Raw genomic sequence first — 14943 nt, forward strand, 5'->3', positions numbered from 1 at the left:
ACATATACCACATAGCTCAACAGCCTAACCCCAGCCGTGGCCAGAAGCTCCTTCCCCAGTTAAGCTCCTGAGGGAAGATGTTCCTTCTCAGGATTTCCTATTTATCACCTCAAAGACTTGAGGTTAATGGACTGTGACCAACAGACTACATGGAAAGGTCTGCCAAATAGCACAGGAATATAGCAATGAAAAGCCTAGACCAGTAATCAGAATATTTTTTTCTCCTTGCAGATGAGCTTCTACTTTTTCCAGCCATTTTTTTGTCACTCCTAAAAAAAAATTCCCCCAAAATACTTCTGTCTTCCCATAGTCAGTCTCTCAGCCCATATCAATAAGCCTAACTGAATCCAATGCCTTCTCCTTGGTTAAATCTCCCTCTGCAGATAAAGTTCAGCCAAGCATTTCTCCTTGGGGTATCTGTTGCCCTGGCAATTTGTTCTACAACTTGTTCTAGACAGGGTAGGTGACTTCTTGGATACTGGCTGATCTCCTGCTCACTGAAGCCTACAACAAAACTGCTCGATCCTCAAGCACATCAAACAATAAGTCATAGATAAATTTTCCTGGTCAATACAGACACTCGCCTAGGAGAATGTGGCTTGCAAATGTGACATCACAGTAGTAACCCCAAGTCCATGGAACTTGGTTAAAGTTACAGTACAAAAGCGAGCTTTTTTCAGACATTTTAAAAAACCAGCATATTGTTTCCAATTTAATGTCCTTAATTTTGAAGCCCAGCATTACAGAATGGACCTCTGGCAAACAAGTGCTAACAGGAATCATCAAGACCTTCCCAATCTTTTTAGCACACCCAGAACATCCACCTGGTCACATCAGCCCACCGCTTCTGAACCACATAAAGCCCCTACCTGGTCAGGAACTTCCCATAAATCCATGTTTGTCAACAAGCTGCTGCTTCATGTTTCTCACGCAGTGAGGCAAATACCACATAACACGTAAATCACCTACAGTAAGAACTGTCAAGTTTAGGCGTATACCTAATGATTGCTTAAGGTGCATTAGATCACCTTTGATCATCCATTTATTTCAATATGTGATTCATAGACATTTGATGTTCTCCATACAACATACACTCAGTTTATGTTTCAGGGCAACAGAAAGACAGCACCTATGTTTCTTTAATTGACAAATATTTCTGGTATCATCGGAAAAAAAAATACATGTTAAATGGTATATTTTCTATACCAAATCAAATGCAAAGAAACACCATTTCAAATCAAGTGAAGCATCAGAAAACCATCTCTGTGCTCAGATAGAGAGTATTACACAAGAACAGGCTATTCTGGAAAGCAAGTAATTCAACTCTGAGGCGTGAGACTGTGTGTGGGTGCATGCACGTGGGTCAGAAATGTAACCAGTTCAAGGATCAAATTGTCCACAAAACACCATGCAGATATTGCATCATTTGGATCCTGGCATTTTGCCGTCACTGCGAAAACTGCCAACTTTTGTTCTTAAGCATCGCCCTTTTCTGCAATTAAAGGTTTTGAAGATCTCAGAAGATTAGATTCACTAAGAGACTACTGTTTACAAATTCACCATAATCTAGTATTACAAATAGAGTTCATTTCCTCATTCATCTTTCAAAAAAAATTCTACAAAACACAACCCTGGTCACAAATAGCCATCAGTGGTCCAAGTTTCCTTCTTAGAGCTGAACAATCTGTACCTTACCCACAAGGCAAATTTTAAGCCTTCTTTGGAAGCCCAATGAGTGAAAAATAGTCTTGCTTTTGACACAGCAAGTTAAATAATGTTAGTTTAATTCTTGTTGTAATTAAATATTCCTAGAGACAGTGGCATCTTTAACTTTCGATTCACAAAAACACCGATTCATATAGCATTAATTAAAAAATATGAAACAATATCCACAGAAACAGCAGGACAGCTGAGAACAGCAACAAAGCAAGAGAGTTGAGGGAAAAAAGTTACTTATAACAGAAACAGCAAAAGTTTAATCTGAACACAATTCTTTTCCCATGCCTTCAAAAGCAGAATGTCAAAGGAGTCAATATTGCAATGAAAACCTGGATTTTAGCTGTGTAAAGATAGATAGGAATTAATTTCTTACATATATGTTACCTAGAAAGAACCTGCACAGCTTAAACAGCCGCATGTGAAGACAAGGTATAGGTCATTTCAGCAGCAATCAGGGAACCAGCCTGAGACACGGACAAGACTGTGGTAGCAGGAGGGAGGAAAAAAAAAATGACAAGAAGTTATTGCAGCCATTCTGAGCTTGAGCCAATTCCCACACATTCCCAAGAGGCAGGGAAGTGAGCAAAGATTTTTAGTTTAGACTGGGGAAAAAAAAGTAGGCCTGATACATGGAGAGGAATCCAGGCTGTTAGCATTAAGCTAAGCTATTGGATGTGCCTTGGGGAGAAGCAGAGAAGTGACAAGGAAAGAGTTTTAGGTGATTTCCACAAAAAAGCAGGCAGGCAGAATAAGCATGGTACTTCTTTCAGGAGAGCTAAAAGACAGGACCATAAAAGAATAGTCAAACCCACAGGAACCATTGGAGGGCAAGATTTATCTGCATCCATGTCAGCACTTAGCATACGAAGAAAGAACAGGGAAAGGAGGCTACCAAAATTCATACCACACATCATCCTCCAAATTTTTGGGAGCCCCTAGTTTCTCTTGGAGCTGTGGTAGATGTAGCACCTAATGCAGAAAACCAGCTTGTGGTCTGTTAACAGAGAGAAGAGAACTTGATCTTGGCCAGTAAGTGTAGCAAACCACATGCTTCAGAGTCAGTTTTTGGTTTTGTTTGTCTGTTTTTATTTAAACAACAAAACCGTAAGTTTAAGCAGTACCTAAAAGATTAAGGCCCTTATGGGGGGGGGGGCCTTGGCTTCAACAGGCTAAGAAAAAAGTGTTCATAAACACAAAGTAGACTGTGCTTACACCTCCTGCCCTGACCTTCCAGTCTTTATGAAGGGGGCTCTGTCATATGTACACACAACATGTAATACCAATCTTCCTCTATCCCTAATTAGGGTCGACAAAACATGTATGTATCTGACATCATAAGCACCTGATGCAATGAGAAGATTAGGTATTTGTGCCTGAAGTACAGAGAGCAACAGTCCTATGTTACATTTCGGAAGAGATCCCAAAACCATTAGGATCGAAAATTGAAAATATTGAAATAAATACTCAAGCATTTGCCAGCAAGAGCAATAAACTCTTTTTATGTTTCTCTGAGGCTAATATATGGAGAAAGGGGACATAACCAAGTACCAGGTATCACCAAGATATCTATGTTGACATTTCTCTGTTTCATGCAGGCACACACAAAAACTGAGTATGCTGCAATTACATTTAGTTACTGCAGCTTAACAAGCAAGTCACCAGCAGGGAACCACTCAATAGCTCTTCGGTCAGGCAGCGCTGAGGAAGAGATTAATTTTATGTCCATGAATCTCTAAAAAAAAAAAAATAAAAATAAAAAAAAAAAATCATCATTAGGAGGATGGTCACTCTCTGGATTTTTTGGAAGCTCAAGAAAACTGTGTGTGTTCTAAGGAGTCTCCTCTCAGCAAGGGAGATTTGGGAGCAGCAAACTCTCCAAGAACTCAGGAAATCAGAACTTCAGAGAAAAATTAAACCCGATAGAGAAGCACGATCTTTCCATTCAAGCTCCCAAAGTCTGAAGAACGTGTTCAGGGCTGAGCAGACAAACACATTGCTCTAACACACGTCAACATGGTTGAAAAAAAGATTAAAGTTTTCTAGAGATAAAAATCAACTTCATAAACAAAGTGTTTGCCAAGTTAGATATACCACCATGCAGAGATGAAAAGCAAGAATGGTTAGGCTGAAACATTGTACTGGCACTCAGCTGCCCACATGAAAGGCTATTCCAGAGATAGAGCTACTTCACTCACACCATCATGTCTTCAAAATACTCATCTCCTTCCAAGAACAACTCACAGTAAACAGTGTCTGATGGGAATATGCTCCCTGCAAGACACTAGTACTGCTGACAGGTATGACCAAACCGTACCTTTTATGCTGTGCAGCAGTCATGGCTGCCAAAGTACAGAGCTTCAAGACAAGCTAAGCAAGCAGAATTGCTTGTTTCAATTCTGAGAGCCAGGAAAGGATGCCACAGCCAACCTTGCCACACATGTCTGTCGAAGGTCACATATAGTCACCCTCCTCTGCTCTTAACATTACATAATATTCAATCAGAATACCAAAGATAACCCAGAAGGAATGATCAGGTGGCACTTTCACAACAGGCATAAGCCTTTACACAAGTTTTCTTCCTCCATGCTTATTCCCGTATTTTCCAGCTGTTGCAGCGCAGCCAGTGATGCCAACTCCACGCTCTACTTCATGACTCCTGTGAATGCCCCTTCCACCTCAGGTGGCATATCCCTCACGACTAGCCAAGGAGCTCTCCATGTTTGCCAGTTCAAACTCCTCTATTGAGTCCAGCTTCTAAAGGCTACTTAGAAAAAGAAAAAGTCAATTACAGAGCAAAGCTAAAAGCCCACTGGAATATGTTGGTATTTCAGGCCAAGAACAAGAAGTTTAAATACAGTATCTACTAGTAAACACAAATAGAGCACGAACTGTATTCTCTCCCAACCACTTCTAAGTTATCCACTTCACTGCTCATAAACAGATGAGCAAATACAGTATCAACTAGGTAGAACCTAGCTAGCTCTTTGATGATTGCTGTTACATGAAAAAGCCAACCCAGACCACTTTCAAATGTGCCCAGTTGAAGCCTCTACTTCTCCAAATGTAATTTTTTTAAAATACTTCACAGTGTATAAAAGTAGAGTTTGTAATTCACGCACAAAACCAGCCAGATGCTAAGACTGGAAATAACAGTGCTGGGTATACAGGGAATGTAAATACATGACCTCCAGCCTCAGCAGGATTTTGGATGGGGCAAGTGTCCAACTCCATAGCAGATAACTTGGATGTTCAGCAAAGGCTGTAAAGCAAGTTCTCTAGCTGCAGGAGAGGGTAGGGCTACACACTGACAATTCGCTCTCAAAGAAGGCAATTTAAGGAAGAACAGTCAAGCTGTCTCATGGATAAGGAAACTATTCCCAAGGAGAAAGGCCATTACACAATCAGTAAGCACAATGAAGACTGACATGAAGGAAAGAGCAAATAGGAAGGATTGTGAAGCAGTAAAACAACAGCAGAGGCATACGACACTTTAAATGCAGGTCACCTTTCTACTACTTAAGGTCTCGATATGAAGCGCTAAGAAGTAGGGGGGAAAATAATAATTTAGCAGAATTAGTGTGGAAGCAGAGAGCATCCATTCTAATGGATTCAAAGAGTACAAATCAAAAGCTAGTCATACCCTTGTGGGGCAATTGATATTTTTAAACTATCATTACTTACAACATCTTTCTATTAGTATTTCATATTCAAAGCAATGGCAAAGGTTAACAGCAGTTTTTGTATTTCATCCAATTCTTGAATTAATGGGATAGCATCTGAGCCTCAGAAGCAATGACTGCACTGCCAACGTGTTGGCACCGATCATGGCCACAGCATGCCCTGCTGCAGAGCAGACATGGGGAAGAATCTCGCCCATAGGGGACACCAAGCCACAAAAGCAGCTTTATCTTCAGCTAGCTACTGATGGTAAGAGTTGCAGGTTTATGTACTGCACATCCACACACACCCAGCGCATTGAAGACTGTCATCTTAGGCACAGACAAGTTAATTGCATTTTAGAATACATTTATACCATGCTCTTTTGTTTCCAGCCCTTTTTTGTAAGAATAGTCCCCCAACTTTGTAATGAAAGAGCAGGAGAACAAGTCAAAGAGCACCTACTTTAAAACAAACAAACAAACAAAAAACCACAAACAAAAAACCCCCCACAAACCATCTCCTCAGTACGAATTATTTTTCTAAGCATTCCTCAGTACCAGTTATTTTTCTAAGCATAAGTGAGAAGCAGGGACTACTACGGAGAGGCAAGGCATTCAGAATAAGCATACCTCATTATTTAAACATTTCCACAAAGCCAGCACACCAAGGTGCCCATCAGACCCACAGCTCTGCTATTCTAACTGCCCCTTCCAAGGGGCTTTTACAAGGTAACAGAGGAGGAACTAGTAATACACTCACTATGTGCACTTGAAGTTTGCACCAGGTATTTCAGTGGTCCCCAGCTGCCTTTAAAACCTATTTCAACAGATTGTGGGTAGTCTGAAAACCCTGCAAGCAGATAAAATGGCAGCTATGGAGAAGTAGCCCAGAATACAGCAGACCTGCAAGCCCGCCAGCACAGCTTTTCAGGCAGGACCCTCCAGCAGCAGCAGAGCTACCCCACTGCTGGGCCATCATGGGTAGCAGCACAGGAAAGCCCACAAACACTGTCTGGCAGCTGTGCTGCGCCTACAAGAGCTTAGCCAGGACAGACCTGTCAGGCAGGGGGGTGATCTTTTTCCATGCATAGCTGACACACACAGCTTTATCAAGAGAAATGCAGAGCTTAAACCCAGCCTTTGAAATTGAACACGAAATACTGAAGCCAGGAAGAAGGCACAGAAACCATGTGCCTCCCCTGGCTAAGAGCACAGTTTCTCTCCTCTACTCTGAGGAGGAACCTTCAACTATTTCTCCCCGATTTAAAAAAAAACAACCAACCAAACAAAAAACCAGCTTCTTCCACCATAGCTTTCAAGTGCTTTTACGCACTTCTATATTCAACCAAATTTTCTGATTTCAGGACATGAAAAAAAAAAAAAGTGCAGCAGGTTTATACCATTTCTCTTTTCTCCCTTCACACTCAGTTAATTGCAAGCTAAAGTGCTTTTTAATATAGGGAAGGAAAAAAAAAAAAAAAGCAGTGCATTTGAGCTAAATTACCCATCTCTGATAGACGCAGAAAAGATCTGATCTGTTGAGAACAACTGAGTATTTTTTACAACACTAGAAAAACCACTTCAAGATAAATACCCTTCTAAAAAAATGATTGCTTGTATCACATCCTTTCAATATAGACACCACTTAGTTTAAAGCATTAATCGAGTCACAAATAAAGACCCTGTTGAAAAAAAAAAAAGTTACGTCTACAAGCTGGTATTTCTGGCTGTCAGAGTGGAAACAACCGCCTTGAGTTAAATACAGAGGCTGTCTCCTGAACACACAGGGACAGTTCACCAGCTCAGTGCCAGAAGACAGCAGTCAGCACGTCAGCAAGGAAAGAGCATCCATCCCTACGAGAAGCAAGGGAAAGGTTTCACCCAACCCTAAGATCGTGTCTTCAGCTACTCTACAGAGCAGGTTGGGATGGGGAGGCCAACTTTCAGAAGGAAAGATGGGGAATAAGAGCTACTATGCACCCGCAAAGTGAGGTTTGTGGGGACAGAGGACACAAAAGGGAACACAACTATCTGAATGATGACACTTTTCTGTCACAGAGAATTGAGCCTTCCCATGACCACTTCCAGAGGTATTTGTGTGCGCTGCAGGAAACCATCCCAGCTTGGAGGCAAGGCCAGTTCCCTGAGCAGGGAGAGCTTGGGCTCCAGCCAGTCAGAGGCAAAGCTTACGCCTGTTTCCAGTTGTACCACCTTTGTTGACAGCAGGAGCTGGGAACACACAGAAATCTTCAAAGCATCCACCTCTGTTAGTGACCCCAGAACATGCAGTAGTTTAGAAAGTTCTTTCACAGGATGCGCTCCCGCACCTAAATGCTGCTCAGGACTGGCTGTACAGATGAACCACAGGCACTTCCAAAAGCACTCTGCTGCGCCGCTAATCGTTTGGCGTGAAGGTGACTTCAGCGTTAAGACACTCGAGTCTTTCTATACCACAGGAAGTGAGAGAGATATGTAAAAAACACTGCAAGAGAAGGCACAGCTAGAATCACTTCACAACAATCCAGCACAACTTTTTTTAATTTAATATTGGAAAGAATAATGTCCGAATTGTTCATTTTGTTTTGCGTAATGTATAAATCAAAGCAATATGATGAAACCCAGAGATAAGATTACAAGCCAGTTGCTACACAGATTTCTGTTAACACAGACAGGAAAGGAAACATTCCCTATTACCCTTCTATGATCACCCAGAAAACAGAGGCCTAACTTACCAAAAGGAATGGAGACAGCTGAGAACCGAGACCTGATCTGTCCCATCCACCCTCCCTCCAAAACATACAGGGCCCCAATTACTGAGCAGAGCAGCACTGAGATGGGGACACCATCAGCACCTGAGAAGAAGCTTTCGGCATCCAGTAGGATTTGACGGCTTTTATACACTCCCTCACTGTCCCCTTGTCAGTCTTCTCACCTGCACCAAGAGCAGAAGCTACTGGAGTAGCTGCAGACACTCTGCATCTACAGAGGAGCTCAGTCCTCGTGTTGTTTTAGGCAGATTCCTTGGAGGACCTGTTTAGAGTCATATTTCCATTGCAAGGTAGCAAAGAAAAATCTGAAATGGTTGCAAAAAAATCTTCTGAAGCAGATTAAGGAAAACCTCAGGCTCCTGCAGGGCCCAGGCAAGGGCAACGGTAACATGTAATGCGCTGCAGAACCACCTCACTGTCCGACAACAAGTCAGTGCACTAGACACCAGGTCACCTACCCTCAGATCAGCACGCTCCTACCAACACAACCAGCCGTTGAGCAGGCACACAGGAGCAGCAGGCAGACACGCGTGCCAGCCCTGCAATATTGCAGAACTGGCATCTGTTTGCGATAACTTTCTAATTCAGATGAGAATTATGGTATATGCAAAGGAACACCTTCCCCTTCAGCCTCCGGCTGGTTCCTACAACTGTGTGGTGGTGTGGGGCAGCACCAGCTTTAACAGCCAGTTACGTCACCAAAGGCTGCCTCATGTAGAGAAAATCCAGGGTTGCCGTTTCTCTCTTCTTTGGCTCATGCTGGTGATCAGAAGTGTATTCTGGTACTGATTTGATAGAACATCTCATGAAGCTGAAGTTAACGAACATAAAAATGAACAAATTTATTTCAATTACTATTAAACCCACTGCGCTCTCTCTCAAAAAAGAAACCAAACCCAAACCCCAACAACAACAACAAAAAAACAACCACAAAAAGGAAAAAAAAACAACACACCAAACCCACACACACCCACACACAAAATCACTGCTCCGAGGACTACAGCTGAATTGTCCTCCAAAGACACTTCAAGAACATTAGCAATTTGTAAGCTATCCAACTACCCCATCTGAGGAGCAAATCTGAAATACAGGTATATTAATAACAGAGCTAGAGCATACCTTCCAAAATCTCTCACAAGATAAAATGATAAGTTCCACCCAGTCGCAGGTCACAAAGCAAGCGTACAGATAAGATGGTTGCAATACAATTAAGATGTCCTGAGCAGACAACAAATTGAGCAAGACTCACTTTGAAAGCCAGTAACCAAGTGATTTAAAATACTATCCAGGAAGAACAAGCAGGTTGCCAGAGAAAGGATAACATTCTCAAAAGTGGGTGCTCAGAGTTATGCTCCTAAATCTAGTATTAGAAACCTTATGTGAAAGTGGCTTATTAAATACCAACACTGCCATTATTTTGATGGCCGAGGAGATACATTAGGTCATCTCTAGCCTGCCTAGAGACTAGAATTGTAACAAAGAGCAGGCAGCCAGATGAGCTAAAAATAGACCTTTTTGTATCTACTCTGTGGATACAGAAACTTAGATACAGAGTATTTCAGAACAAATCTGATATTTTTATCCTGAACATTTACCTCTTAACTCTCATTTCTGATCCACAAAAGGTAATAGAAGCATGCCTCTTCATATGTTGTTTTTCTTTCTCTGCACCCAAGTCCAGTTTTGGTTTTACTTTTACCTGCAGTGCTTTTACCTCCTGTGCAGCCCCCCTGGCAGCTCCAGAACAACCCTGCAGTCGAGAAGGTACCTGGTAGGACTGACACCCGTGCTGATGTGCGCGTTGCCAGTTACTCAGATTATCACTTAAGAAAACAGACAAACTAATTGCCTAATGGGAGTGATACCATTGGATCTGCTGGGACATGTCTACATATCCAGACAGCTGCTTTCTAAAGGGCTGAGTGCTCAGGAGCAACCATCACTTCCCATCCTTAACCTCTTCCATGAGCTCTCAAGTTGCACAGTCCATGTCCTGTGGCTCCCTGCCACATGGGGATGCTCCTTGGCAGAGAGTGAAGAAACCTGCCAAACAAGAGTTGAACCTCTTCTGGAAAAACACAGCTCAGAACACTTTACCCTTGGCACTCAGACCAGCACAAAGAAAAGCGAGCATCACGATCACTATCACAAATGGGCACCCGTGTGTCAGCAAAGTCTCAATTCCCCAATTGCTCTGTTGCAAGTTGTTTGTTTGGAGGCATTTTGGGTGGGGTTTTGTTTGTTTTTCTGGGTTTTTTAATTGCTCCATAATGATTTGCATTAGTAATACTGTTGCTGGAGCAGCTGCAGAACATTTGCCCCATGCAAGTATTTAGCTTTCACAGAGCAGCACCCTTGTTAGAGTTTCAAGACCAGAATTCAATTGCATTTAGCACTTTATAAGCCAAACGCATCTCATTGAATGACCTGCAGATACTCACAGAACAATGACGTGGTAGATAACGAACTCAAGTCAGCATCGCACCTGAACCTGCAGCTTTGGGTGCAAAGTACCCTAGGACGTTAAAAAGTTAGGTCCGTTCCTCTTTCACGTACACAATTGTAAAAGCTAACACGTACAGCTGAGGTCTGACTTTCAAACTGCTCCATCAAAACCAAGATTTTAAGTTGCACACCACAAAAAAAAGCGCAGCACTGTAAGTCATTAAACATTCACGTAAACTTCATGGTATTTCACATCTTAACAGATGTTTCCAGAGAAAGATATCTAACACTTCAGAATACTTCACACAGACAAGCAGCGACTGTCTGTCTAAGGGACAGCAACAACACAAGAAATAAGAAATGCAGAAAGACTACATAATGATTTTAATGACTTTTTAATCTTCAATCTAAGTGACTAGCATGATGAAGTTACATAAAACACAGCAAATCCAGACGCAGCAGTAGCCTTTGTTCTGTTGAGGATGGAGTAATTAGACCACCACACCGAAACTGCCAGGCTTGACAGATGCCTCTCATGACAGATGCCTCTCATTCAATGGGCAGCAGAAAACAAACTACTTTAAGTCTGGAAGAAACACAGACTCTGACAGCACCAGCAGCACTTGGGCCATGGGTCTTTTTAGCTGGGTAAAACACACGCTATCTTTAACAGAACCATGAGCAAATCAACAGCAGAAACACCATGACAGTAGAACAGGACGTGCTCATATCTGGATTCTCAGAAAATGAGAAGTAGTGTTGGTTAGAGCTCTGGCTAGAGGCAGCTTCTCCGCTCACCATTTCAAGCCAGTGTTGTGCCACCTGATTCCTCCCGCACTCAAGGAAAGAGGTCTCATTGCACATGACTAAATTAACATGACTAGGTAAGGAGAAAAAAAAAAAAAAAGAGAAAAAAAAAAAAAAAAAAAGAAAAGAAATCCATCTCCATCACCTCTTCTTAAAGAGCAAAAGCAGCAAGCAACCATCAAGACCTGCAGTTCTAACTAGCTCAGGTCAAATGTGTATTCGATCTAATACAACTATCCAAAGATTCACCACTGTGAAACCTGCAGTTTTGGAGGGCTTTTAGGTGTAATAAGCCAGTTTTTTTCCTAGGTAATTGTCTCCACGTTAAAAATTCATCAGCACTGAAGTGCTAGCTTACTTCTGTAAATGAAAGCCACTTACATTGAAAACTGCTGTGATAGAAACACTTCAATTTTTCTGTTAGAAAATTCAATGCAAATGGTACAAGTGCCGTAGACTTGACCATAAAACCATGTGAAAGTTATCTAGTCTGCAGAGTTTGAAGCCTACACCAATAACATTTTATGAAATACATCCTTACGCGGGCACCCTGACACCCAGAACTGTTTCTGTGCAGATACTTGTGGGTTTAGGACTACAAACTCTTTGGCTTTTTTCTTTTTATATTGACATATAATTTTGTGTTTCAGTCAAACATAGCATTTTAAATACACACATAGTTTGAAAAACATGCATTTCTCAGATACCAGGTTATCAGCAAAATAGAAACCCATCCCTCAGTTTAACCTCTGTCCTTTAAGTGACAAAGAAGGAAAAGGAGAAACTGCTATTTGCAGAATAAAGCCTGGTTATCAGTAGTATAACAGACTGTTACTATGACACTTGCTATGTGTTTTTTCTTCACTGTAAAGGAAGTCTGCAAAATGCTTAAGTGAAGCCACGCCTCAAGCAGAGCTTTACTGGCATGAAGGCTAATAGTGTTAGAAAGGAACTAAACTCACTAAATGTGTTTCCTTGGGTATTTGCCATGACATGGCAAAAGTTGTTTTGCTCGGGAGGGAGAAAAGCGACTATTTCGGTATACTAAAGGGGCTCATCTGGAAGGTGGGTGTATTGAGGAAGGATCTATGAAAACAAAACTATTTAAATGAGGGCATACCAAGAACACGCAATGGTCTGAGCCAATTTTTCATTTGCCAATGCAGCCTGCAGTGGGGCTATAGCGTAGTGCCTTTCCTAAGGCACAATTTCAGCACTTGTATGTCAAATTGGGAATCTAGCATCCATTTCATGGATCAGGAACCGGATGGTAGAGTAAACTAGTTTGAGTTTAATGAGAGGCAGAAGTTCTCCAGTTGAACAATTTCTTATTTCCCACACAGCTGCTCAAAGTGCATACCCAAATGCCCTTGGTGCCCTGGTACTCGTATTGCATGTATTGGCACTCCCACGTAAACAAGATTTCCACCATAAAGCAAACCACCTGAATCACGGAAATGGTCTTAAAACATAACTGAACTTTCTGAAGATGACAACACCAGGGTAAATAACATCTTCAAGACAATCTTACCCTGTCTCTTCCAATCAGCACATACACAGTTAACCTACCATCTCCTGGGCACTACTCAGCAGCTAAGCATTATTATGCTAGTGCACAACTAACTTATATGACTAATCGTTAATTTGTCAGGTTTCAGCAACAAGCATACGTGAAACACACAGCAATGCAGCAAAGAGATCAGTGACTAAGAACAAATTGGGGTGGTTTAAGAGAAGCATCCGCAGAGGAAAATTCCACTGCTTTGTAAGCAATCACGTAGCTCTCAAGAGCAGTAGTACTCATCGGGGAGGAAACTGTTCACTTTCCCCCCTCCCCTTGAGCGTCTAATTTCTCATCTGTGGTTACCCTCAAAATGCTTATCCCAACTATCACTGGGTAGGTGTTTCACACCGTTCGGCAGGAACCAACTCAGCTCAGGGAGGAGAAGTGCCCCCCAGCACTGCAGCAGTAGCCAATCACCGGCAGACAAATCATTTTTTGAACGGATGGCTGCTCCTCATCGCAACTGTTTGCGCTCTGCGCAGCAAACTGCGCACGAAATACAACTGCGCGAGTTCGCAGCGGAGCGAGTCCTCTCGGTGCCAAGGGTTCGGGCTCACCTGCAGCCCTCTGCGCCAGCCGCGAACGGTACCTGCAGAGAGCCCAGCTCCTCCGAATCATCACCCCACAGTCGCGGGGGGAGAGCGCAGCTCCTGCTGAGGGATTTACTTTCCCTTGACTCGCATCCACCGGGGGAGAGGGGAGCTGGAGAGGACAAACTCAACTCACCGCAGCCCTCGTTCCATCAGCTGGGCTCAGGACGCGCCGTGGGCGCTGTCCTAAGGGTGTGTGGTGTCACGGCAGTCGGTCGGTCGGTAACCGGCAAACTCGGGCCGCCAGAGCCAGCAGCACGCCAGCCCTCACTGAGCAAACCCCCAGCAGCGAAGTTTAAACACGCTCCTTTCCCCACGCAGCGTGCCACGGCGCGGCGAGGGCATTTGGGCATCGCTTTCCAAAAATCATTACCGGGATAACCCGCGCGGCCCCGTACTCCAAATTGCTAGAAGCACCCCCGGCAAGCTCGCTTTCTACAGCGGGGAGGGTTACCGAAACGTCGTGGCTCGCCAGCACGGCCACTCCAACGCCGGGGGCGGCGGCAGGGCGCACCTTTGCGCGGGTCGCCGCCGCACGGGAGGCAGCGGGCTGTATCATCCCCCCCCCCCCCGCCCCTTCCTACACCCGGCCCAAGGAAAGGCGCCGGCGAGGGGAGGGGACCCAGGAGCACCGACACGGCGGGGCTTTGCCGCGGCGAGGCCCCCTCTCCCCCCGGGGTGCGGCCTACCCCTGCGCTGCCGCCGTGAAGGGGGGGGGGGGGGGGGGGGGGGGGGGCGAGGCCGCAGGGCCGCCGCACCTCGCCTCTCCTCAGGCGGCGGGGGCGCGGCGACACGGCGGGGCGCGGCCGAGCACCGGTGCCGGCCGCCGCCTCCGGGCCGCCGCCCCCAGCTCCTCCCGGCACCTGCCAGGGGTGACACCGGCCCTCAAAAGAGCTGCCTCTGCCCGGGGAGGAGGCGGCGAGCGGGGCCGGGGCCCCGGCGGGACTCACCATAGATCATGGCCAGGCCGGTCTCGTGGAGGAAGCGGACGCGGCGGTGCTTGAAAAGCCAGATGGTGAGGATGGTGAGGGTGAGGAGCAGGATGAAGGTGAGGAGGCTCACGCTGTCCTGCCGGTGGCTCTCCTCCGCCTCCTTCTCGGTGGCGAGCTCCTCCATGGCGCTGCTGCTGCTGCCCCCGCCGCTGCTCCGCTCCGCCGCCCGCAGCCCGCCGGCTGCCAGCAGGAGAAGCGGGAGAAGCGGGAGCCGGCGGCCCAGGGGCACAGCCATGGCTGCGGGCGGGCGGGCGGGCGGGCTGCCGCGGCTCCCCGTCCCACACCCGCGGGCACTGCCCACCGCCCGGCGGGAGGGGGAGGGAGCGGCCCCGGCGCGCAGGAACCCGCCCGCCACCGCCTCCCCCCGGCCCCTTAAAGGCGCAGCCTGGGTCGGGGAGC

The 14943-nt window shown here is 45.1% G+C and overlaps 1 protein-coding gene across 1 annotated transcript in view; it reads right to left on the reverse strand.

Moving 5' to 3' along the window:
* The window catches only part of SLC9A7 (solute carrier family 9 member A7), a 76395-nt gene extending 61712 nt beyond the window's left edge, over positions 1–14683 (reverse strand). The window contains exon 1 of the mRNA XM_086482218.1: positions 14503–14683. Within this exon, the coding sequence (XP_086338344.1) occupies positions 14503–14668 (166 nt within the window). The 5' untranslated portion in view covers positions 14669–14683. The remainder of the gene's footprint in view (positions 1–14502) is intronic.
* Positions 14684–14943: the final 260 nt, after the last annotated feature.

This window comes from Leptosomus discolor, chromosome 1 (assembly GCF_034619465.1).
Source record: "Leptosomus discolor isolate bLepDis1 chromosome 1, bLepDis1.hap2, whole genome shotgun sequence".
NCBI classification, from domain to species: Eukaryota; Metazoa; Chordata; class Aves; order Leptosomiformes; family Leptosomidae; genus Leptosomus; species Leptosomus discolor.